We start from the raw sequence: 25,592 nt of genomic DNA on the forward strand, positions 1-25,592 counted from the left end.
AATTACTTAATTGAAGTGCAGTTGTTGTTAACAGCAGTTAATTTGAACTCAAAAGGGTTCTCTTTTTCTTAGTTTCATAAGGTACAATGCCCTAGGAAGGCATTAGCAACAATGAACTTCAAATGAACTCGTTCATGATTACGCTTGGCAAAGTATTGCAACGGTTTGTACTGTCTTCTGTAGTCTAGCTGATTGAAAAACCTTTACCGTCCATAATTTGGTGTATGGAATGGTATTACAGGTGGATATTCAGCATGTTTGTCCCCATTATGAACAAAGCTTCTATAGCCACCTTGCCCTGATGGCTGCCACTGCACCTCAATACCTCAATCAACAGGGCTCTACAAAGACAGAAAGAACGATGAGTGAACTGTTATAATACATCAGTCAGGTAATTCAATTACAGAAATGTTAAACATGAAAGTCGAAAAAGGTGTACACAAGAGAGAACCTTATGATATCTGCAGCTGTTCTTTTAGACTTGTATTGTTTACAGCCCATTCACTCTGAGTAAACCAAAGTTAAATAAGCTTGTTCCTCCCTTTACTGATTTCCTTTTTCCTTTTCCTCCATTCATTTTCATTAACAATTGTGAATCTTAAACCTTGAATAATCATTTACCATTTTGTTTTGATGAGCTATTTGCTAAGAATTTGACAGATATCGAAATCAAATCAAGTACGTTTCCAACTCATTCTACATGGATTCGAGCTCAAACATCACCTTTCATGTCCAGCCCCATGATTATTGATATCTCCATAGCATGCAATGCTCTTTTAACTAGCGCTCTCACCACATCATCAAATCCACTCTTTCTACTTTGGGCAAGCATATATTTAGTCATGATTTTGCTGTACCATAGCAATGATTCACTTTGTTTCAAGCTGAACCAGTGTTCAGTCCTTTTTTGCCTTTGACACATCTGATGGTTTAAAAATAACTTGTTTCCTTCTTCAAGAACTGAAACTCAAACAACACTTGAATATCAGTGTACCTCTAAATCCCACATCTTTCATAAACTTCAAATCTTATTTCTTCTACTAATCATCCCTTGATGGATTTTCACTATTCCCTTTGATCTTTCCCTCCATGACCCTGAACAATCTGTCCGCAGCAGGGGATTCCATTTAATCCCACTATATCTCCACCTAAATAAGGTCTAGATGAACCTTATGTCAAATTCTCCTTGCCTTTGACTTTGTGCCTTTTTTTTTGGGTCACCATCATGCACCCTGCAGTCTTCATTTTCTGGTCCCTTACCTGCTTTACTCTACTTCTAAAATAGCAAACAGCTTCGGGGTTTCTTCATTCTCCTCACACATTCCATCTCCCTCTGAACTTGCAATGCCACAGTCCCTCATCTCTAATTGAGACATCACCATTACACTTGATAACAACAGGGGCATTGAAGCTCTCATCTCTAATCTGGTAAGATCAGATACCACAGGTAGAATTTAATGTTCCTCCTAGGAATTGGCTGGGAGACATATGGTTGGAAGGCTTGGGGTGGAGACTTCTTCTTCCCACCTCCCTCCTCTTAAAACAAACTGCGCCCACACCTCCTCCCTCACCTTCATCCAAGGCCCTAAAGGAGCCTTCCACATCCATCAAAGTTCTACCTGCACATCTACCAATGTCATTTATTGTATCCATTGCTCCCGATGTGGTCTCTTCTACATTGGGGAGACTGGACGTCTCCTTGCAGAGCACTTTAGGGAACATCTCTGGGACACCCGCACCAATCAACCACACCGCCCTGTGGCCCAATGTTTCAACTCCCCCTCCCATTCTGCTGAGGACATGGAGGTCCTGGGCCTCCTTCACTGCCGCTCCCTCACCACCCGATGCCTGGAAGAAGAATGCCTCATCTTCTGCCTCGGAACACTTCAACTCCAGGGCATCAATGTGGATTTCAACAGTTTCCTCATTTCTCCTTCCCCCACCTCACCCCAGTTCCAAACTTTCAGCTCAGCACTGTCCAATGACTTGTCCTACCTGGCTATCTTCTTTTCCACCTATCCACTCCACCCCCCTCCCCCCTGACCTATCACCTTCATCCCCTTCCCCACTCACCTATTGCACTCTATGCTATTTTCTCCCCCATCCTACTCTCATTTATCTCTCCACCCTTCAGGCTCTCTGCCTGTATTCCTGATGAAGGGCTTTTGCCTGAAACAACGACTTTACTGCTCCTCGGATGCTGCCTGAACTGCTGTGCTTTTCCAGCACCACTCTAATCTAGACTCTGGTTCCCAGCATCTGCAGTCATTGTTTTTAGCTACATTGGGGAATCGCCCAGTGGAACCTTCAATTTCCAGGTAATTCCTGTAAAGAATGCTACATCAGGTATTCTGCAGGGTCCTGATATACATTATCCTTTCTACACTGCAGAAATTACTATCAGCCATTGGAAAATCCAAACCATAATATCTTAGCATCTTTCCTCATGTGATGTCATATTTACCATTGAGTTTGCTGAATCTTGTGAACAGTTTGGGGAATCCATTCTCAAAGGAACTGTTACACCTTTGCTGTTCCAATTCTTCAACCTTTTGAACATGTTTGAGGGCAAAACACATTTTCTTACTCAAGATTAAGCTTTTTTTTGTTTAAGAATTACATGTGCATTATCTACTTTGTGAAACAATCAATATAACTTTGTTATCTATAGCATACCATTCATGTTGAGTTCTACCTCCTGCACTCTGCTTCAAGTCTGCAAGCTATGATGTCTACTCTTTTATCTGTGGCGTTTGATTTGGTAGGGAATTGAAACTCATGCCCGTACCAAGCTTAAAATTTGTGAAATGTTCATTGACAAAATAAACTTGATCAAACTTGGGTCAATTGAGTCACCAAATTTACCTTGGAATCCCCTAGCACCTTTCCAATAATGGAAGCTTTAGCTCATTAACACCTTTGTACGAGTAAGCCTTTAGCTTTCCACTACTTGGAAACTGTTTTCCTTACTGTTACGAAGGTTATTAAAATTAACTATCAATATTTAACTTTCATCATTTATCTTGAATACATGAGATTTTGTAAAGGACACTTCAGACCTAAAATGGCTGCTGTGATCTCTTGATAAGTCCACGCAACCACCATGAAATTTACAAGATCACTTGTCTCAGAAGAACCATTTTAATTATGGGGCATTAAAACTCCCCATATTTTTTGTTTTACTCACAGTTGTATGATAACTGTACATAAAAAAGGAGATTAAAAATTGCCTGCAACTGTCCAGCTTGAAATGAAACAATCATCAGAAACAAAAATTTACAAAGGAACTGTATAACAGCAGCCTGAGAGGGAGAACTTAATATGGACTAATAACAGCAGGAATACTGAAAACTCTTTTCTCTCTCTCTTAACCACAGAAACCAACGCTAGTTAAAAAATCAACCCAGAAACATCATTGTTCACTGAGGACTGAAATCTGTACTTTGTCACTGCTAAAGAAACAGGACAGCATCTATAGTTTTCCCAGCTGATCACCAAAGGAGGTCACACCACCAGATGCAGTAATCCTGTATCGAAGTGGCAACTGTCTCTGTTCACTGTCTCTTGTGAAAAGGCATGAATTGTGAAAGAAAACAACCATTTTCTCTCCCTTACCTCTTACCCTCAGGGGTACCACTTGAAATCTGCCATTACACGCACATCTCACCAAGACTAATGGATTACAACATTCACGACTGCATGCATCATATTGACTCATTGCACAATTAGACATCGGAGCACAATCTGATGAGCACGTTCCTGACATGCCTCTGTTGCAGTTCCCTGACACTGAGAGACCTGCCACAGACTAGACACCTGCTCAACCTCAGGCAAAAGGTGATCAATAGTCTCAGCATAAACAGATTGCTTTCATCAAACTGCATGGACAGATACAGGAGCAGCAGGCAGGTATGTCAGAGACAGTTGGTAAATTAGATCTCAGGACAGAGGAATACACCAATGTTATCAGTGCTGTGTTGATTCTGACATGTATCTGACAGTGGCCAGGCTGGCTACTGCCAAGGAGACCAAGGTCCATCAAACTGAGTATTGCCAGATGCACACACGCAGACTCACACGGTTCAGGATATCTAGTGCATGTTCCAGAGTCTTGCATCAAAAATCACAGACAAGCTCAACATTGATGGAGTGGAAGATTATTCTGTTTACAAACCCCATTAAGTTGGAAATAGGTACAAGTCATATGATGAGTTAGGTATAAAATGACGTGAGCCAGAGATGACATGGCTGATGCCATCAGGATCTAGAGTTGCACCCGATGTGGTCTCCTCTACACTGTGGAGACAGGATGCCAACTTGCAGATCATTTCAGATAGCATCTCTGTGACACTCAGAACAACCAACCCCACTGCCCCATGGCTGAATACTTCAACTCCTCCCCAACTCCTGGGCCTCCTCCATAGCCAAACCCTAACCATCCAACGCCTGGAGGAAGAATGCCTCATCTTTCGCCTTGGGGCACTTCAACCACATGGGATCAATGTGTATTTCACCAGTTACTCCATTTCCCCTCCACCCACCTTATCCTAGTCCCAACCTCGCAACTCGGCACGCCCTCTTGAACAGTCCTACCTGTCCATCTTCCTTCCCACCTATCTGCTCCACCTCTTCTCCAACCTATCACTTTCATCCCCATCTTCATCTACATATCCCATAACCAGTTATCTTCCCACCAGGACCATCCCCCTCCCATTTATCTCTCACAAGCCTCATTCCTGATGAAGGGCTTATGCACATCAACCAGATATCCTAAACTGATCTAGTCATCTGTCAGAATTGGGACCATATGCACCTAAACCTTCCTAGTCATCTACCTACAGATGCCTTTTAAATGGTGTAATTGTACCAGCCTCCACCACCTCCTCTGGCAGCTCTTACCATACACACACTACCATCTATGTATAAAAGTTGCCCCTTCGGTCCCTTTTAAATCTTTCCCTTAAACCTATGCCCTTTAGTTTTGAACACCACTACCCTGAGAAAAAGACCTTGACTATTCACCCCATTCATGTCTTATGATTTTATAAACCTCTGTAAGGTCACCTCTCAGCCTCCAATGCCCCAACCTATTCAGCCTCTCCTTATAGCTCAAACCCTCCCATTCCAGCAAATTCCTGGCAAATCTTTTCTGATCCCTCTTCAATTTAATAATATCCATCTTATAGCAGAGAGATTGTATTGTATTAGTATTCGAATTCTAGCAGTATTCTAAAAGTAGATTCACTAATGTCCTATACAGCTGCAACATGACGTCCTAAATCCTATGTCAGACCAAATTACTGCAAGTACTGGAATCTATTCTGAAAACAAAACAATGCTGCCAAACGCCAGCTCGCGGACGCCTCCTCTTATCGCCCCCTTGACCACGACCCCACCTCCCACCACCAAACCATCATCTCCCAGACCATCCAGGACCTCATCACCTCAGGGGATCTCCCATCCACCGCCTCCAACCTCATAGTCCCACAACCCCGCACCGCCCGTTTCTACCTCCTGCCCAAAATCCACAAACCTGCCTGCCCCGGCCGACCCATTGTCTCAGCCTGCTCCTGCCCCACCGAACTCATCTCCCAATACCTCGACACGGTCCTGTCCCCTTTAGTCCAAGAACTCCCCACCTACGTTCGGGACACCACCCACGCCCTCCACCTCCTCCAGGATTTTCGCTTCCCCGGTCCCCAACGCCTTATTTTCACTATGGACATCCAGTCCCTGTACACCTCCATCCCCCATCACGAAGGACTCAAAGCCCTCCGCTTCTTCCTTTCCCGCCGCACCAACCAGTACCCTTCCACTGACACCCTCCTTCGACTGACTGAACTGGTCCTCACCCTGAATAACTTCTCTTTTCAATCCTCCCACTTCCTCCAAACTAAAGGAGTTGCCATGGGCACCCGCATGGGCCCCAGCTATGCCTGCCTCTTCGTAGGATATGTGGAACAGTCCATCTTCCGCAACTACACTGGCACCACCCCCCACCTTTTCCTCCGCTACATCGATGACTGTATCGGCGCTGCCTCGTGCTCCCACGAGGAGGTTGAACAGTTCATCAACTTTACTAACACCTTCCATCCCGACCTGAAATTCACCTGGACTGTCTCAGACTCCTCCCTCCCCTTCCTAGACCTTTCCATTTCTATCTCGGGCGACCGACTCAACACAGACATCTATTATAAACCGACTGACTCCCACAGCTACCTGGACTACACCTCCTCCCACCCTGCCCCCTGTAAAAACGCCATCCCATATTCCCAATTCCTTCGTCTCCGCCGCATCTGCTCCCAGGAGGACCAATTCCAACACCGCACAGCCCAGATGGCCTCCTTCTTCAAGGACCGCAGATTCCCCCCAGACGTGATCGACGATGCCCTCCACCGTATCTCCTCCACTTCCCGCTCCTCCGCCCTTGAGCCCCGCTCCTCCAACCGCCACCAAGACAGAACCCCACTGGTTCTCACCTACCACCCCACCAACCTGCGCATACAACGTATTATCCGCCGCCATTTCCGCCACCTCCAAACGGACCCCACCACCAAGGATATATTTCCCTCCCCTCCCCTATCAGCGTTCCGCAAGGACCACTCCCTTCGTGACTCCCTTGTCAGATCCACACCCCCCACCAACCCAACCTCCACCCCCGGACCCTCCCCTGCAACCGCAGGAAATGTAAAACTTGCGCCCACACCTCCACACTCGCTTCCCTCCAAGGCCCCAAGGGATCCTTCCATATCCGCCACAAGTTCACCTGTACCTCCACACACATCATCTATTGCATCCGCTGCACCCGATGTGGCCTCCTCTATATTGGTGAGACAGGCCGCTTACTTGCGGAACGCTTCAGAGAACACCTCTGGGCCGCCCGAACCAACCAACCCAATCACCCCGTGGCTCAACACTTTAACTCCCCCTCCCACTCCACCGAGGACATGCAGGTCCTTGGACTCCTCCACCGGCAGAACACAACTACACGACGGCTGGAGGAGGAGCGCCTCATCTTCCGCCTGGGAACCCTCCAACCACAAGGTATGAATTCAGATTTCTCCAGCTTCCTCATTTCCCCTCCCCCCACCTTGTCTCAGTCGGTTCCCTCAACTCAGCACCGCCCTCCTAACCTGCAATCCTCTTCCTGACCTCTCCGCCCCCACCCCACTCCGGCCTATCACCCTCACCTTGACCTCCTTCCACCTATCCCACCTCCACCGCCCCTCCCCCTAGTCCCTCCTCCCTACCTTTTATCTCAGCCTGCTTGGCTCTCTCTCTCTTATTCCTGATGAAGGGCTTATGCTCGAAACGTCGAATTCTCTATTCCTGAGATGCTGCCTAACCTGCTGTGCTTTGACCAGCAACACATTTGCAGCTGTGATCTCCAGCATCTGCAGACCTCATTTTTTACTGGAAATTACAGCGGGTCAGGCAGCATCCATGGATAGAGAGAGCAAGCTAATGTTTCAGGTCGAGATGACTCTTCACCAGTGCTGACATATCAAGTCGGCATAAGGAGGGAGGAAGTGTTGGATATTCTGAAAGGCATTAAGATGGATAAGTCCCCACGTCAGGATGGGATCTATCCCAGGTTACTGAGGAAAGCTGTGAAGAAATAGTTGGGGCCTTAACAGATATCCTTGTTGCATCCTTGAACATGGGTATGGTCCCAGAGGACTGGAGAATAGCTAATGTGGTCCCCTTTTTTAAAGAAGGGGAGCAGGGATAATCCACGTAATCATAGACTAGTGAGCCTGATGTCAGTGGTAGGGAAGCTGCTGGAGAAGATACTGAGGGATAAGATCTATTTACGTTTGGAAGAAAATGGGCTTATCAGTGGTTAATGGGCAACATGGTTTTATGCAGGGAAGGTCATATCTTATCAACTTAATAGAATTATTTGAGGAAGTGACAAAGTTGATTGATGAGGGAAGAGCTGTAGATATCCTATACATGGACTTCAGTAAACGATTTGATAAGGTTCCCCATGGTAGGCTTATGAAGAAAGTAAAGTTGTATGGGATCTATGGTGTACTAGCTAAGATGGACAGAGACCTGGCTGAGCAGCAAGAGACAAAGAGTCATAGTAAGAGGGAGTTTCTCAAAATGGAGAACTGTGACCAGTGGTGTTCCACAGGGATCAATGTTGGAGCCACTGTTGTTTGTGATAGACAAAAATGATTTGGAGGAAGGCATAGGTAGTCTGATTAGCAAGTTTGCAGATGACACTCAGATTGGTGGAGTAGCAGGGGACTATCAAAGAATACAGCAGAATATAGATAGATTGGAGAGTTGAACAGAGAAATAGCAGATCGAGTTCAATCTGGGCAAGTGCGAGGTGATGCACTTTGGAAGATCCAAATTAAGAATGAACTATGCGCTAAACGGAAAAGCCCTGGGGAAAGCTGATGTACAGAAAGATCTAGTGTTCAGGCCCATTATACCCTGGAGGTAGCAATAGAGGTCGATAGAGTGGTCAAGAAGGCATATGGCATGCTTTTCCTTCATTGGATGGATGTTGCCTGGTATGGGGGGGATACTAGCTGTGAAAAGACATTGAGTAGATTGGGATTACTTTCATTAGAAAGATGAAGGTTGAGGGGGGACTGATTGAGATCTACAAAACCATGAGAGGTTTAGACAGGGTGGATAGCATGAAGCTTTTTCTCCCAGTGTTCATGAGTTTAAGGTGAGAGGGGAAAAGTTTAAGAGAGATATGTGTGGAAGGTTTTTTATGCGGAAGATGGTGGGTGTCTGGAATGTGTTGCCAGCAGAAGTAGTAGAGGCCGGCATGATAGCGCCATTTAGGATGTATCCTGACAGATACATGAATGGGCAGGGAGCAGAGGGATACAGATCTTTAGAAAGTAGGCAGCAGGTTTAGATAGAGGACCTGGATCAGTGCAAGCTTGGAGGGCGGAAGGGCCTGATCTTGTGCTGTAATTTTATTTGTTCTTTGTTCTTTGTTCTATGAAGTGTGGACGGGACACCATTTATGCAATAGTGGGAGGTGGTGGGGGGAGAGGGGCTGCAGTTTGGAGTGCTGAGGGAGAGAATCTGCTGATTGTGCGGATTATGTGATTGGAATGTGAGCTTCATCTCACTGTCAACAGCCTTTCTCGCCTAGCACTCCATCCTACCCCACCCCCGCCTATTGCATACATGCCGTTCCCCCCACTCTTCACGTCAACTCTGATGAAGAGTCATCTGGACTTGAAATGTTTGCCTGCTGTCTCTTCATGGATGCTGCCTGACTTGCTGCGATTCCCAGCAATCTTTGTTTCCTATACTCAATGTACTGACCAATGAAGGTAAGCATGCCAAACACCTTCACCACCCATTAACCCTTTCAGAATCATTGCCTTGTACAACACTATCTACTCACTCCAGGCTCCAAATCATTCAGGGAGAAAGTAAGCATTGCAGATGCTGGAGATCAGAGTCAAAAGACAGTGGTGCTGGAAAACCTCAGCTGGTCAGGCAGCATCCAAGGAGAAAAGAGTCAATGTTTCAAGCATAAGCTCTTCATCAGGAATGTGCGTTTCCAGCACCACAGTTTTCAACACCAAATCCTTCATGTTGTTTCTTTCTCTGCAGCAACAGACGCAGTGAAAATGCTCCTGACTTGTTGTTATGCAGAAAGCTGCAATACAGTCTAAAATTCCTCACAATTTCCGTCAATGAGGTGTCATCACTTTATTGGAATTATGATCTAAACATGCTTATGAACCTAAGCTAAATTTACGTCGTATATCTGATGAATTATAATAGTTTCTGTTACACTTGTGACACAGTTACAGCCGCTCAACAATAGAAATCCGAAAAATCTTTCTCCGCCAAGCTGAGGAGTAATTAACCTCTTTTCAAAATTTCATCTTATATAAATCTTATAGTTTGAACTTCTTCCAAGTTTGTTTATTGGAAGAGAATACAAATACTGAAGGGAGGCAAACTGACTTCTACATTTTCTTCATAATCAAGCTATAACTTTTTGTGCAAAACAAAGGATAAAAATAGAGACCTGTGTGGTTCATTTTGCCTCATAACTTGTGCTAAAATGTTCATATTCACCCTATGAACTCATAAGTAATAGCAAGCTTTGTCAAATGAAATTAATTGACTGTTCCTAGTAAAAGTTAAATGTTCAATATCATCTGTCATCACAAGCACAGTTCCTCTTTAAATAAATAAAATTAGATATAACCAACTTTTTTCTTCCAGACTTACTTAAATTAAATGGATGAATGGTTTAACTTATTTCTGATTTACAGATCGCCTGTTGGGACTCAGGAAGAACTGCTGATTTTCGTTTGGTCTGAAGGTGCTTTGGAGTTTATAGATTCTTTCAGATATGCGTCACCTTATACTGGATATCAGTATTGTGTCAGAGCTCATAACTCCAGGGGATCAGCAGACTGTCTGTGGGTTTTCATGCAAGCTCTTGAAGCAGCTCCTCAAGGCATGGTTGCTCCCTTTGCTCAAACCACAAGTGTATTCTCGGTCATATTGCACTGGACTGTACCAAGCTTTCCTAATGGAGTTATTTTCAATACTGTGTTGAGAGAAACCATGATCCAGCAATTAACAAATCCATTAATACAGCAGTAACAATACCAAAAACATCCAACTTATTTAACATTTCACATATTTGTTTCTTTTTCATTTGTGGTCTTACTCAATGGATTGTTCATGTATTTGACTAGTTTTTTGTCTGGACTTGGATAAGAATAGCCTTAGGCTCAATATGAGGGTGCCTGTGGCTTAAATCTCAGTTTCACCAATGTACCATGTGACACATGTGAAGAAATGTTTATAATATTTATATTATATTTTAGGATTTGAAAATTAAAATGGGGCAAATGAATGTGGGTCTGTTATGTGAAGATAATATTTCGGTACAGGTCAGGAATTGTGTTTGGAACAGTGACACAAGTGCATCAACTCTAAGAAAAAATGCAATTGCAGTCAATTGGCAATACTCCCATAGTCTTAATGCTTATACTGCTGAATTAACAATAGGTTAGATACACTATAGATTTAGCCTTGAGTTCAGATCAAAAGAATCAGGAGTGCTGTTCAGAAGGGGAAACAGTTTCTTCTAACAAAAGAATCAAGTTTTAAGGTAAGAGTAACAATCACCCAGACAAAGTGTTTTAATTGTGGAGCTTTAAACTGGGGGAAATTGCACAAAAATCTACAAGTTGTTAAATTGAGAAAGGTTAGACCATCAGATTGTGAGAGATTATCCATTCTGGACATCACTGAAGACAATGAATCCTTGGAGGAGTGCAACAAGAGTGAAGCACCACAGGTGACCTAGCTGTCTAGGGGGAGAGAAAGAAGAGTGGAAGGGAGGCACAGATAGGGGATTCTGCCACTGGACTCAAAAGGGAATCATAAATTGTTCCACATGGTCCAAAGCTAAGAAACTGAGAAGAGTTAGTTAAGCAAAATCTTTGAGATAGGAGTAGAGCCTCTCTCAAATAGCTGTTCATATAAGTTAGTGGTGACTATTCAATAAAATCACCCCCCCCCCTTTAAGGAAATGCACACATGGAATTCAGCTGTTTGATAAATATGCTTCTTATTCCAAGTTTGCTGATGCTTATAGATATTGTGAAGCAAGGTGAAAACATAAAGGCTCGATGGAGGAAGGGAATCAGCTAATGTTGCAAGAATGGTAGTGCTAAGGATTGTGGAAGTATTATTGTATTGGTAAAGGAAGGATAGTTTAGTTGATGTGCTCTTCTTTGTGCTATCCTGTAAGAGGCACTAGCAGCAAAGGCTGCTGGTGACCTTGCTTAACCAGCATTTGTCCAGCTGCTTCTCCTGCTCTTGCTGCTGTTGACCACAAGCAATGCTTCTGAAATGCAAACAGTATTGCAGCACTGCCAATCGTGAGGGTTCCAAATCTGGTTTGTATGTCACATTATCCACTGATTGGCAGACAGTTACACATAAATCATTCTTTCATTATTTATTTTAAAATGTTGTCAGACCTGTTAGCTTTTCCAATGTTTTCTCTTTTTATTTCAGGTAATCAGTATCTGTGGCTATTTTGTTCATGAGAAAAACAATCAGAGAAAACAAGTACAAGCATCGCAAATTCAAATATTTGTTTTTTCCCCACAATAATGTTCAGTAGGCCTTGCCCCCAGAGAAGGCTATTGATTGAAAGACAACTGGCAATATCAAAAAAGAACTTAATCCAGTTTGGAGTTATAGCGACTTTTAAGAGTTCCCACTTTCAATAGAAATCCCACTTGCTTTCTGCTAACCAAGGTGAGACGTAGAACTTTGGGGGGTGTGGAATTCAACTTCAGCAGGGCACAAGTGAGCATGAAAATTCTGTCCAATATACAGCTTGTCTGAGTGGCCTTTTTGTTATCTTGAAGAGAGAAGAAAATCAGGCAAATGCATTGAAGTTGGCTGGTCCCCTTCTGCGTGATTTGTGTCTCTGCTGATGTTGGATTTCACTTGTTTACTAATCTTTAAAGTAAGCTTCAAAGGGAGAGGCAGAGAAATCTGTATTAGAATAGTTTACAAGGACACAAAATGAATTAAAGCATAATGGATCAGATGTTTTTTTGATACAGACCTTTGTTCTATGTTGACAAAAAGATAGAGACCTGGTGTTTCAGCTCAGCAAGCTCTGATGCCACAGCCCATGCGATATATCACTGCAGGAGCACTCTGCATAAAATATCTTGCCAGATTCCTCCCTCCATAAGTCTTAAATCATGCAACAAAAAAAAATGAATAACAACACCCTTTACAACACTGCTTAATTACTTGGCAAATCAGATGGACATGCATCTCCTTTCAAGTTGACACTACAACATCTAGTAGTCCACTTAGACAGCAAGCCAGTCTAAATATGCTGCCAAAGCTCAGAGAGCATAATGTAACTATTGTAAGGAAAGGAGATATATGGGAATTATGAACAGATGACCACATTTTCATAGTTCAAAGCTAATCAAACTTAATGGAGACTTCAGAGCTAAAAGTCAGCAGCTGTTATGGACAGGTGACTACCCTAACTGTTCTATCATAACCTGTAATGTAATGGGAATATCATTAGGATAGGGGTTACTTGCTGTTATTGGCAGGTGACAGCTTTATTGAAGTTCAGAGACTATTAACCCCAATGGGCTAATCATTTGGACAAGAGGTTAATTACTTCTATGGGCAAATAACCACTCTGTTTTGTGAATGCATAGCGCTAGTTCATAACTACAAAATAATATCTGGATTGGAGCGTAACACATAATTACCATTGATCAGTATTTTTTGTACAACATATAAACCACATTCTAGTCAATAAAATTGTGCAGAAAGCAAATTATGTCAAAAAAAAACTCATGAACGTACAATCATTTTCAAAAGCATTCAATGTCAGAAATGCATTCTAGAGTTGGAAAGGTTTTGAATTATACTGTTGTTTGTTTGACATTTGCTGCATTGATAAGCAGTGTGAACATAATTTGGTTGCGATAGGTTGCTTCTGTTCTGTTTTTAATCTTGTGTTATTTGCTACTTACGAAAACTTTATTTACTTATCAGCAAAAGTATGAATTCAGTTGCAATGTTAACTAAACATTATCTTTCAATATTTGAACAAAAATAGTTGATTGCAAAGCTCAAATGGAAAGCAAAAGAAATCTAATGCACTGGCAGCTTTTTTTTGTAACTGGAAGATAATTATGGCAATACTATTTTTCCTGAAGCAGTGGCTGATATAATGGCCAGATAACCATGCATGCCAGAGGCAGTCTCTGTATTTTTTTTAGGACGGTATTGATCACCACTGAGCTGAGGTTTCAGCTCCATGCCAGATTGTTTGATTAATGGATTGGTTTCTAAAAGAGGACTGAATGGGGATAGAAAATGCAGGCGGTCTGCACTGCCACTGTATATCCGTCAAGAAGTACACACCTCATTATAAAATGGTTATCAAGTATACATGAAAAATTAATTGGACTCAGTTTGATTCTGAAAAGAATCAGCTTTCAGCACCGCAGTCCCCAGAACTTTCCAGATGTGCTTTGTGGCCCCTAGAGAAGGAGCGATGGGAGATGTATTAATACATCGTATTGATTGGATCAGGACCTCTGACAGTCATTTGTAGAGATACCATCTGTCTGCTGTTCACATTCCTTCACCAGAACAGGACGTGACAGATTATTAATCTCAACTCTTGAAGTATAGACAGTCCCCTTTCTGCTAAACTGCATTCCGATTCTGTAGGAGATGAAGCAGACCTGAAGGGTGCAGAAATTAAGGTTATTACACAAATTGAGCCATATGGTACAAATACTGAAGTGAGAAAATTGCCAGGCAATAAAAATTGTGCTGCCTTCCTAATGGTGTAAATTACAGTTAACCATGGCTCTAATGATGTCCTTCTGCTGCATTTAACTACTGTTACATGAAGGACATTGTTTAAAAAATAAAAAAAAACATGAATGCCAACAGCATGTGTAACAATCTGTTAGATTTACATTAGGAAAATTGTCAACAGTAGGTAAATATGTGTGCTAGCCAAGAAACCAGAAGTTACAGAAAACAAATTGTTCATAAATCTTTGCCATATCGTTGTACTTAACCTTTTGAAGACTGAACATCCCTTGTAAATTAAACATTCAAATCTTTATGATTGTATAAAATATTTACACAAAGGTACTTTAAACTATAATTCTGAAAATTGCTAAGCATAAAGAGCAAAGTAATATACCCCATGCATGAGAAGTGAACTGTGAAAATATTATCTCAATTTTCAATGTCATCATTATCATTTACAGGAACTTTCTTTTTACTGTTTTTTGGTCCCAAGAACTATCATATGCTTTTATGTTGTACAATATTATATTTCATCTGTTTCTCATAAAGCTGCTTAAAATTTTCAACACCCTCATTATTCTCTATGTTTTAATAAAGCTAATGATGATCAAAGAGTATTTAAATATAACTTATTTCAAGAAGTAAAGAAAGATATACTGGTGCTTCTAAGCACACTTTCTAAGTTAAACATCATTGTAATGTGATTTTACAAAATTGGATTTAGTTACCTGCTAATGATTTCTCACTTGGCATAAGAAGGAACATTAAACAACTGTCCACTCAAGACTAATTTCATACTAACTAAAACATGAATGTAAATATAAAAATATGTTTTAAAAATCATAACAAGCTTCTTTTAAGTACTCATAGGTGTGTGATAAACGAACATTTGTATAGAGCCTTCCACTATCATGCTTTCACGATAGTCAGCTTGAAGAATAACATGATAAGAATTCTCTTAAAGAAGCTTTTCAAATTTCTTTTTTATTATGTGCAATAATAGATGTTGTAATCTAGACTGCAATGCAGAATACAAAAGGAAATATACATCAATTGCAATCATATTTAACTCTGAAACAAAAAATAAAATTGTTCAATAAAAAGAGTGACATATTTCATATTTTTACCCCTCTAAATTAAGATGATTGTCTTCATGTTAAAGCTACACAATACTAGGAGTGCAAAATTACATAATACAGCAATATGGTAAAGGGCTATTTCATAATGCTAACACTTCAACTGTCTGAGATACTACATTATTATTTTCCCATTATTCATTAATAATAGCATATGCCACCTCTAACATTAGGATTTTATGCCATCAGGAGCTCGTCTACCTAGTTTATGAGGTAAAATTGAACCATTTAATTGAGAGATCTAGCTGATACCTACTCATATTATTATCGGAGGAAAAAATAAAAGCGGGCATGACAATACATGTCAGAATTGAAGAAATATGTAAACTCAAGAAATTCAAAATTTAATATAAGACCCAACTTTAAATACACAGAAATGAAGCTCTAGTCTCCCATTCATTGACAAGACCAAATGCAGACTGGGTGATCACTTCATGGATCTGCTGTATCCTGAAGAATGACCCCACCCTTTCTAGTTGATTCCCATTTCAATAAACCATAATGCTGCCACGCTAATATTTCCATCTGGGCTTGTTACAGTGTTCTAACAAAGATCAACACAAGCTGGAGAAACAAGACCGCATTTTCCACTTAAGCAATTTACAGGCTCTAGAAATTTACATAGAGTTCAACAAATTCAGAGCATGATGTCTATTCACCAGCTTGATTACAATCCCAAACTGTGTTCTGTTTGTGTTTTGTTAACTTTGCTCTCAGCAGAGCTGATCCATTTTCTCCTTTTGATACCTAACATTTACATTCAGGAACCTCGATTATCTGGCATTCAATTATCCAAATTCTGGATCATCCGGACAAGATCGCAAGGTCCCGATGCTTGGCTAAATTGCATTATCTGAACATTCGATTATCTGAACAAAATACTCCCCACCCAAGGCAATTGGATAATCGAGGTTCCTTTGTACTTTGCATCTCTAGCATCTTTTCATTTCGCATTCCCTTTGTCTTTTGCTGTAGACATTCTCACCATCTGTTTTACTTGTTTCTCCACACCCTACTATCAACAGTAGAAAAACATCATTTTCCAGTCCCTAACAGTTCAAAAGAAAAACCGTATTGAACTCAAACACATTAACTGCTTATCTTTCTACAGATGTCATCACAGCTGCTGAGTTTCTCCAGAACTTTCTGCTTTTATTTCAGATTTTCAGCATCTGCAGAACTTTGCTTTTGTTTTACTGTGATTTTGACATTGACTGTAACTTTAATCCAACATTTTCATTTTGTCAAGCATTGAGGATATTGCATAAGCCTTTCTCATTGCATTCTGACACTAAGATAGGAAACAAGGTGAAAAAGTATGAGAGCAAATCTGGGAATTAACAGTTTAGTTTGTCCCAAATGGTTCAGCCAGAATTGAGTCAATGCAGTACACTTGATCAATGATCCATCCATACTTGCTTTGTTACCTGCTCGTTGATTTTTTTCAAAATCTTAACACATTTTAATGTTTAAGTCAAAGTGAGCAATATGCATGGTTAATAATTGCTGCATTCTGCACATGCATGCAGTTTAGAGAAAATGTGATTGATAAGATTAACAGATAGCATGTGACATCTCTGCTGTAAATACCGTGAGGTACGATACAAATTTGTCCTTCTTAGTGAATTTGAAATTACAGGTGTAATACAGCAAAGTACATCTAAGTAAATGTATTTTAAAGAAATATTACAGTTATTAGGTGTCCGAGACAGGACCTGTAACTGCAAATGTATTCATTGATATCTTTATTGTTTCAGTGGGCTGGTTCAATATAAACTGAATGACCTATTATGTCCGTTTCTTTCCATTCACCCCAGCATCTTGGAACCCACAATCTTCCCATCCTCAATCTGTCCCAACTTGTCTGTTTAGTGAATTCCAACACTAACATTATGCAATCATTAAGTGAAACAAATGTGCTTTCATAAGTAAAATAGTAAATGTCATGTTTTCTGATAAACTATATCTTCAGATTGAAAGGTAGCAAAAAGTATGACACAAATACATGGTCACTAAGCTATTGAGTGCCCTTGCATTTATTTCCACTTTGGAAGTGTTTATTGATCCAATATTCTATTGCATAATTTAGTTTTTCTTATTGAATGCTTTATAACTCAAATCAAAATTTTATTAGCACTCCAAAGCTACATGGTTTTCCCATCCTTAAGATCACTTATATTAGATGGGTGATTTTAATTGGTTCATAGTTGGATACAGAATGAAAATTCATGCATGCAAAGAGTTCAACTTCCAAAGATGATGGAGAAATTATACCTTTCCTTTGTTCAGACTGAACCACACATCAGACAGTAGAATACGTAGCACAGATTGCAATCATAAAGGTGGTTCAGACGATTCTGATCTCTCACCCAAGATGATTATTCAAAGTGCTTATTACCAAGGTGCTATGATATGATTATGTTGGAGAAGGCAAAGTAAAATGTGGCACTGGAAATTTTTGGACAGCATGATAAATATTTGTACCATAGTTACAAAACAAATGCTGCTGTAAAAACAAGAACATTTTGCCAGCATTGTGGTTACACATCACACTTATCTTCCAACAGAGAGAATATCCAAGTGAAAATATTGTTACAGCCATATAAAATCAACAAAAAAAAACATTATCACACATTAGATACTAGTCACTTAAAGTGTAAAAGGTTTAAGAACCAAAGGCAATATGTGCACACATTTCTCTGGAAGCTTCCTGTGTTGCCTCTGTACTTCAGCTCACATCAGCTCTTGACAGCTACAGATCAATGCAAAATTTTGATCATTTTCAGCCTTAGCAGCCTCTTGACCTCTTGACTACGTTTTGAGGTACTTCAAGTAGTTGAATACAATCACAGTAAACTATGTGAAATTGGTACTGTAGCTGGATCTCCCAGCAGTATGCGGTGACCCTGAGGTCAATACTCTTAGGAGTTGACCCTCCCCAGTGTTTTATGAAGAGATTGGAACAACAAGACACCACACTGAATAAGTAAGTACAATGCACTAATATGAGTCATTTTTACAGTTACACAATGCTTTATCGTTTTAAATTTTAACCACTTTTTGAGCCAAAAACAAAAGATCTGTAGTCTTACCACAAATGAAAGTAGAGTAATTATACTTTCCATGTAAGTCTTTTTGTGCAAATATGTTTTATATTTACATGTTTCAGCCACGGCAATCATAGAATTAGTCATTAACTAATGAATTTGAAAAATCAATTATGAAAGTGAAAATTATCAATTAAATAGAATAGCACCTGCTTTTGGATGATTAATGTAAAATGGACTCAGGATAGCGTGATACATTCTGATACTTTCTAAGGGGAGTAATAGAGAAAGATGAATAATGTTTTTGTGCTGCAACTTCTGTACCTCAATTCAGAATCTATACAGCTGAAAAGAAAAATGGTATAGGATAGATTAGGCTTCAATATAAGCAGGTGATAATCTGCTGGTTATTTGATAGATCTGAGTAATTCTGTAAGAGTACTGATATAAATAATTATCCAAGTTCATAACTTTTTAGCAGAGTCGATTTCTTTTATTAAAGCTATAATAAGTTTTCATTATCTTTCTGCACTCTCACTCCACATATTTCAATTGAACTATTTGTTTTGTCACGTTGATCACAGCAAGATCAGATATGTAATGTGCAGCAGCCAACACCGAGTGATACCTCCTGTTGGTAATAACTGGGAGCGGTCAGAAATACCACCGGGACCAAGTTGATTTTTGACTTGCCCATCATTTTGGCAGCTGGCTAATACTGCAGCATATAAAAACAGCAAGTGGGAACAGAAACAGAACTCCGAAAGAGTCACACTGGATTCAAAACTCTAACTGATTCTCCTTCCACAGAGGTTGCAAGATCTGCTGAATTTCTCCAATACTTTTTGTTTTTTATTTCACATTTATAACATCCAGAATGTTTTGCTGTTATACTGTAGCACATTCTCCTTTCTTTAGTATCTTCTCGATCTCTACTTCTTTGATTTAAAAAAGAAAGATGAATTATATTAATAGCCATGCCCCATTAATATGTTCCTCAATAATTATTGCTATTGGCAAGTACAGAACAAGTCAAAATATATTACTGCATCTTCCACAAGATTTCTTTCATTACCTTGTCGCATCTATTTCTGAATACCAATGGAATGTTCTTTTGGTCAGAGTAGATGCCAGAAGAGCCTCTTATCTTAAAATAATACCAACTACCATTCCACTGAGACAGTCTATTACAAAATGCATGGGTCAGAAAAGGCAATTATTTGCATCCATTTGTGGGCACTACAAGTGCACTTAGATTTCTAAAATATCATCATTCACATTTTTGGGACAAATTGCAGCACTTGGCACAGTGAGCAGAGCTTTCTCATGGATGCCGTGAACAGTTGGTGAAAATATGTGGAACAGACAGATTAGGATGTCAAATAGCTGCTCTATACTGCTTTGATGTCAGTAGTGCCATTTTGAAGTTCAGTGTTCTAATTAACACTTCTGCATCCTCTCATGGTTGAACATATGTTTTGCAAGCCAGAAAGAATCTCCAGCAAGTAGAACCTTTCGAAGAGATCCTCAACCAGTTCCACATTTGTTGTTGATTGATTTCTTGTGGCGCTTGCTGTAATCCAGCAAGTATTTATTGATTTGTAGTTGTTTCAAGTTTACAAAAATCTACACAGACTGGTCTTACAGTTGTTCAATGAGATTGTGCTGAAGTCAAGACATCTGCACAAATTGGTTGCTCCCAGGCATGGGTGCTATAGTAATCAATCTCCTTGCTATACTACATGACTTCAAGAATTACAGAGGCCATGCAAAAGTGGGACAAGCTATTGGAAGAGGGAGGAGAAGTGAGGGGGATGGTAAAACGATTCTCAGTGGAGGCTATATTTGTTCAGGTAATTCAGGGAGCAATTCTACTCTGAACGTCAACAAGGAACATTATGAGGTTTTTGTGTTTCAGCAAGGAAACTTTTATTCTTCTTTATTTCTTTCTTTGAAGGAAGGCCCATCCAATTGCAAACCCAACTCATACCTTCACCACAAGTAGGGTAGGAAGGTAAGGCCCAAATCCACTTGAGTCAGAACTGGGACTGAATCTTATCCAATCTGATCCACACTAGCCACGTAGCTAACTGTGTTAACTGGACTTGCAAGGAGATCTGTTTCTCTGAATGTATAATTGTAGTCCAGAACTACCAACTGTAATAGTAGTTGTTCCAAGTTCATTTCTTTCACACTACTGACTGAAAATCATTCCTGCTCCTACAACCTCCAATTAACACATGTTGGAAGGATTTTCAAGTTAATGTTTAACTTGTTCATGTTATGAATAACATTCCACACTTGGGTATTCAATTTTGGAATGGTACTTGAGCCCAGAGCTTCTGTCTCAGAGGCAGGGACATTATTCACTGCACCTCAAAAACCTTCTTCAGATGGATATGCTCGCTGAAATCTGCCACCCATGTAACTACAACTACAACTTCAAAGGAAAGGAAGGAATACATTGATAGTAGTTGCAAAGGTGGCATTGAAGATTAATCTGTAGGCATCCTTCTTACCAGCTTCCATTACTCAAGGGACTGATGCCCTCTCTATTCATTCAGAGGTAAATATATTAAATTCTGCCTTGTCCAATCTGAAATAAAACATTGTTAGGATTGCCGCCTTCCTTACATCTGAGTGTTCAGTAGAATAGGTGCCAATATTTGTCATAGCGTGCTATAATTTATAGCAGCTCATTATCAAAAGGGAACAGTCTCTTATAATAATCAGCTGAGGAACAGGAGCAACAGATTGCGGATTAAGAAAAAAAGAGAGAAGACGACAAAACCACTTTCTCCTAGACTGTAGTTGAAGAACTTAACCGAGTGAAATGTCAGTAAAAGAAATAGCAAATTCCCCAAACACAAACAGTGTCGTACCTTACTTTATCTCTGCCACTGAACATCACATGGTCATTTGACAAATATGCAAAATTATAAGTCATCGCATAATAAACATTAATAAAGCACAACACAAAATTACTCTGTGTATGAACTAAATAATACTATATTGCATGCAGAAGTCAGAAAGTTAATCGTATGGGTTCCTTATCAGTTAATGTCTTCAGTATTCTTTTGCCTCTCTTGGTGCCTTCTACACAGGTTAACCCTAGTGTTTGTACCTTGGCTGTTTGAATTTCAACTGGTTCAGGAGGATGATATTGAGTAGCTGTGGGCTTAGAAGGTTTGTTTGAGGATTCTACTGTCTTGGCCTTGGTGAAATCAGTCTGGGTTCACTGCCTGACACTGGAGGAGTGGCAGGATATGCTCCATTGAGCTACTACCGCTCCTCCAGATAACATCTCTGGTGTTGTAGTAATTGATTGGAGGAAGGATTGCTGGGTTGCTGGGGTACTCGCTGTTTTGAAAACTGCACCCCCAACCATGATGGGAGCAGTGGGATGTTGTATTTATATGACTTCATATTGAGATATTACTATATTGCTCAGACATCTTGAGATCTTGCTTGTCCAGTAATAGAAGCTGAGACATCAGATGCTCCATCACAATCAGACCCAGAAGTGTACAAATAGTGTTGGCCACCGTAACCAAGATGGAAACGATAGGCTTCAAGCCCTGCACAAAGCTCTCTGCTGTGCTGGTGTTAGAGTCATCCCTCTGTCTCCGAATACACAGATGCACCAAGCAGCATTCTTCTAAAGGCCACTGAAGCACTCATCTAAAATCTCTACAGCAGGACTTGTGTGTGACTTCACCCTTCAGTGAGCTGCAATTTGCACTATTCTTCCCTCCTAGTGGCTGCAGGTCATTCATTGTTGTGCTTTAGGTCAACACATGGAGATCCTGGACTGTAGTATCTCTTCCAGTGTCTGCACATACAATGTTCCTGAGGTTGCTTATTCCTTACCTCTAAATAAAGCTCTTCAACTCCTTATACACTGAAACACTCTTCAATTTACAACTATACTTGGGAGGTTGTCAAGTATAACTCTGTAGTGTAGGTTCTAAGAGGTCTCCCTCTCTTTGCATGCTCATTCGAGACAGATGTCTTCTCCCTTGCTGATATCAGCATTATGTGTTCAGTTACATTATCATGGTCTATATCTCATTGTAGCATAGGTATCTCACCATGTCTGAACTGGTAACTATGAGTGTGAAATCAATGACAAGACATCTTCATTGTGATCATCATTGCCTCCTTGCTGTCCCTCCAATGCAGTCTGTTGATATGTGAAAGGGTGAGATCCCCCCAGAGAGGGGAACATGAAGAGACAATGCTTACACTATTTAAAACTTGCCTCTGGTCGCTAATTAGCTGCACCCCAGGAATATCACAACAAATAAGTATTTCTCACACAATGCAGGTTTCTGACCACATTTGAACCCAATCATGGAGTTTAAAAGCCCACACTGAAATTCCAACACTGTGTTGAATTTAATTAAACAGCATAAGCAAACTAAAATAAGTTGTCTCATAATGGATGTAGTTTCAGTCCTACTAAATCTGCTGTCACCCAATGATAGGAATATTTAGACCATTATATTTGTCTGACATGACCCCTGACCTGAAAATGTTGTACATGTACACTCAACACTAATTCACCTCATACACTGTTTTGGTGCATCTTAGTGCATATTCATTCCTCTTACTGTATCACAAAACACACATCAGAAAATTTGTTCTCTAAACTTAAGTGACACAATATTGAATTGTTATTGCAACTAAAAGTAAAAACATAATTCATGTAATAATTTTAATGATCTTGCAAAGTTATGGCATGACTCTCCTTCTTATTTAAGTACATTTTAGCTCCCCAGTTAACTTGCAGGCTCATTCGATTGAATGGTGTCCTCTTAGGTTTATTTAATTTTGAAGAATAAAACACAGTACTTTACATGGAAAATACAATAGCATGGTATAACTAGGGTATATTATCTGTGGTGTGAATACAGTGATAAGGAATTATCAAAAGGTCAATCAACACTGGGCTACATTTGATTTTATGCTTGTTTGAAAATGCATGCACATATTCAGAGGCAATGTTATCTTCACCATGTGGGCAGCAGTATGGAGGAATAAACAACCAAATCTTTAGAGAGTCAGCCTTTTTTTTATTTCACTGAACCTAATGAAAGAAACAATGTAATGATGTCTATAAAACGCAAGCCTACCAGATTTCTGCCCATGCAGTGAAAAGGAAAGTTGGAGATGGGCTTCTATTTATACTTTGCTTCCTGCTTCTATAACGCAAGTGATTTTCTTTTCTAAGACCAATGCATTAAATCTAAATGGCATTCAAATGACATGTCAATAATTAAAACATTTAGGATCTTGAGGGAACTTGACGGAGTGGTTACTGGAAGGATTTTGCCTCATGTGGAGAGTGGAGAATGGAGAACTAGGGGTCACAGTTTAAAAATAAGGGATTGCCTATTTAAAGGAGAAAGTGAGGTCTGCAGATGCTGGAGATCAGAGCTGAAAATGTGTTGCTGGAAAAGCGCAGCAGGTCAGGCAGCATCCAAGGAACAGGAAATTCGACGTTTCGGGCATAAGCCCTTCTTCAGGAATGGCTTCCTGATGAAGGGCTTATGCCCGAAACATCGAATTTCCTGTTCCTTGGATGCTGCCTGACCTGCTGCACTTTTCCAGCAACACATTTTCAGCATTGCCTGTTTTAAACAGAGATGAGGAAACATTTTTGAGAGTCTTTGCAGTGGATGCAAAATCTTTAAATGTTTTTATGGCAGAGGTAGATAAATTCTTGATTACGAAGGATGAAAGGTTATTGGGGATATGCAAGAATGTACAGCTGACATTAAAATCAGATCAGCCATGATCTTACTGAATGACAGAACACGCTCGTATGTACATATGATCATTTGACCATAATAATTTTAAGTTGCCCATGACTGCAGCAAATACAACTCAACACTGCAGGTATTTCTGTAATCCAGTATGGGATCTGGTTTGCACACCCTGAAAAATGTCTCACAATAATTTGGATGAGGTGAAATAATTGTTAATAATGCAACTTGTATATTTGCTTTTTTGGGTATCATAATGATGTCAACAGAATTGCTCACTAAAACTAACTCTGCTTTGTTATGGTGAGATTAATAAGTATATAAGCTTATAATTCTTCACAGCACTCTGATTTTTAATAATTAACTGCAGACAAGATGCATTTCCTGAATAGATAGTGTGCCATCTCACCACACCAAATATTTTCACAAATGAGTGGCTTTCAATGCCATTTACAAGTCAGGCAATATGTCATTTAGGCAGGGGCAGACTAGGTAGGGTATCAGCCTTTCGTTTCTGAAGGCTATTACGATACTATTTAGATTTTACAATAACACAATAGCATAATGAGTACATTTTAGCCAGATTTCCTAAATTCAGTTCCACAACATATCAGGCTGAAATTTGAACTCTTTGTGGGATAACTCTAATTTTGACAATAACTTAAAAAGAATGATATAGCTTTCACTGCTTGTCATACATCTCTTGTGATTTTCTTTCTTATTCACTCCATTGCACCTGCCCTTGTTAACACCAGGTGAAGACAATGAATATTGATTCCATGGAAACCCAGGTTTTGACTGTGCAAATCAGAGATAAGCTCAAATATATTAAAAAAAAGGCTCCTAGCTATGTAAAGATTGCAGTCCATCCATAGGCCAGGATTGAATGCAAACCTGAGATTTTACAACACTGCCCATAGATAGATCTATCTATTGAAGGCATGTTCCATCTACTGCACACTACATATTAAAAGCTTCATTTGCAACAAAGCTACTTGCGTTACTTTCAATTATTTGAAAGGATTACTTTTATTATTTAAATTATTTTGGTGTGTGTGGAGTATACAGTATCACATTTAGATTGTCACACACATCAGATTCTATCTGAGCTTGATTCTGACATCACTTGTAATTGCTAACAGCAATGTTATGTCCTTCATTATGTTTGTAAGAAAGGATACCAAAACTTGTAAGAATTATCATGGAATCAACAATTTTAATGTATTATCATTTTAATTTCATTGAAAAATATCATTTCAAAAGGTAGAAATTTGATATATCCTTATTTCTTAAGGTGT

General features: G+C 40.0%; 1 protein-coding gene across 1 annotated transcript in view; it reads left to right on the top strand.

The window, feature by feature from the left end:
• Positions 1-25,592, top strand: part of ush2a (Usher syndrome 2A (autosomal recessive, mild)) — a 985,309-nt gene that overhangs the window by 825,178 nt on the left and 134,539 nt on the right. The window contains 2 exon segments of the mRNA XM_060830996.1: positions 10,275-10,521; positions 12,040-12,093. Of these exon segments, the coding sequence (XP_060686979.1) occupies positions 10,275-10,521; positions 12,040-12,093 (301 nt within the window).

The sequence above is a fragment of the Hemiscyllium ocellatum genome, chromosome 10, assembly GCF_020745735.1.
Source record: "Hemiscyllium ocellatum isolate sHemOce1 chromosome 10, sHemOce1.pat.X.cur, whole genome shotgun sequence".
In the NCBI taxonomy this organism is placed as follows: domain Eukaryota; kingdom Metazoa; phylum Chordata; class Chondrichthyes; order Orectolobiformes; family Hemiscylliidae; genus Hemiscyllium; species Hemiscyllium ocellatum.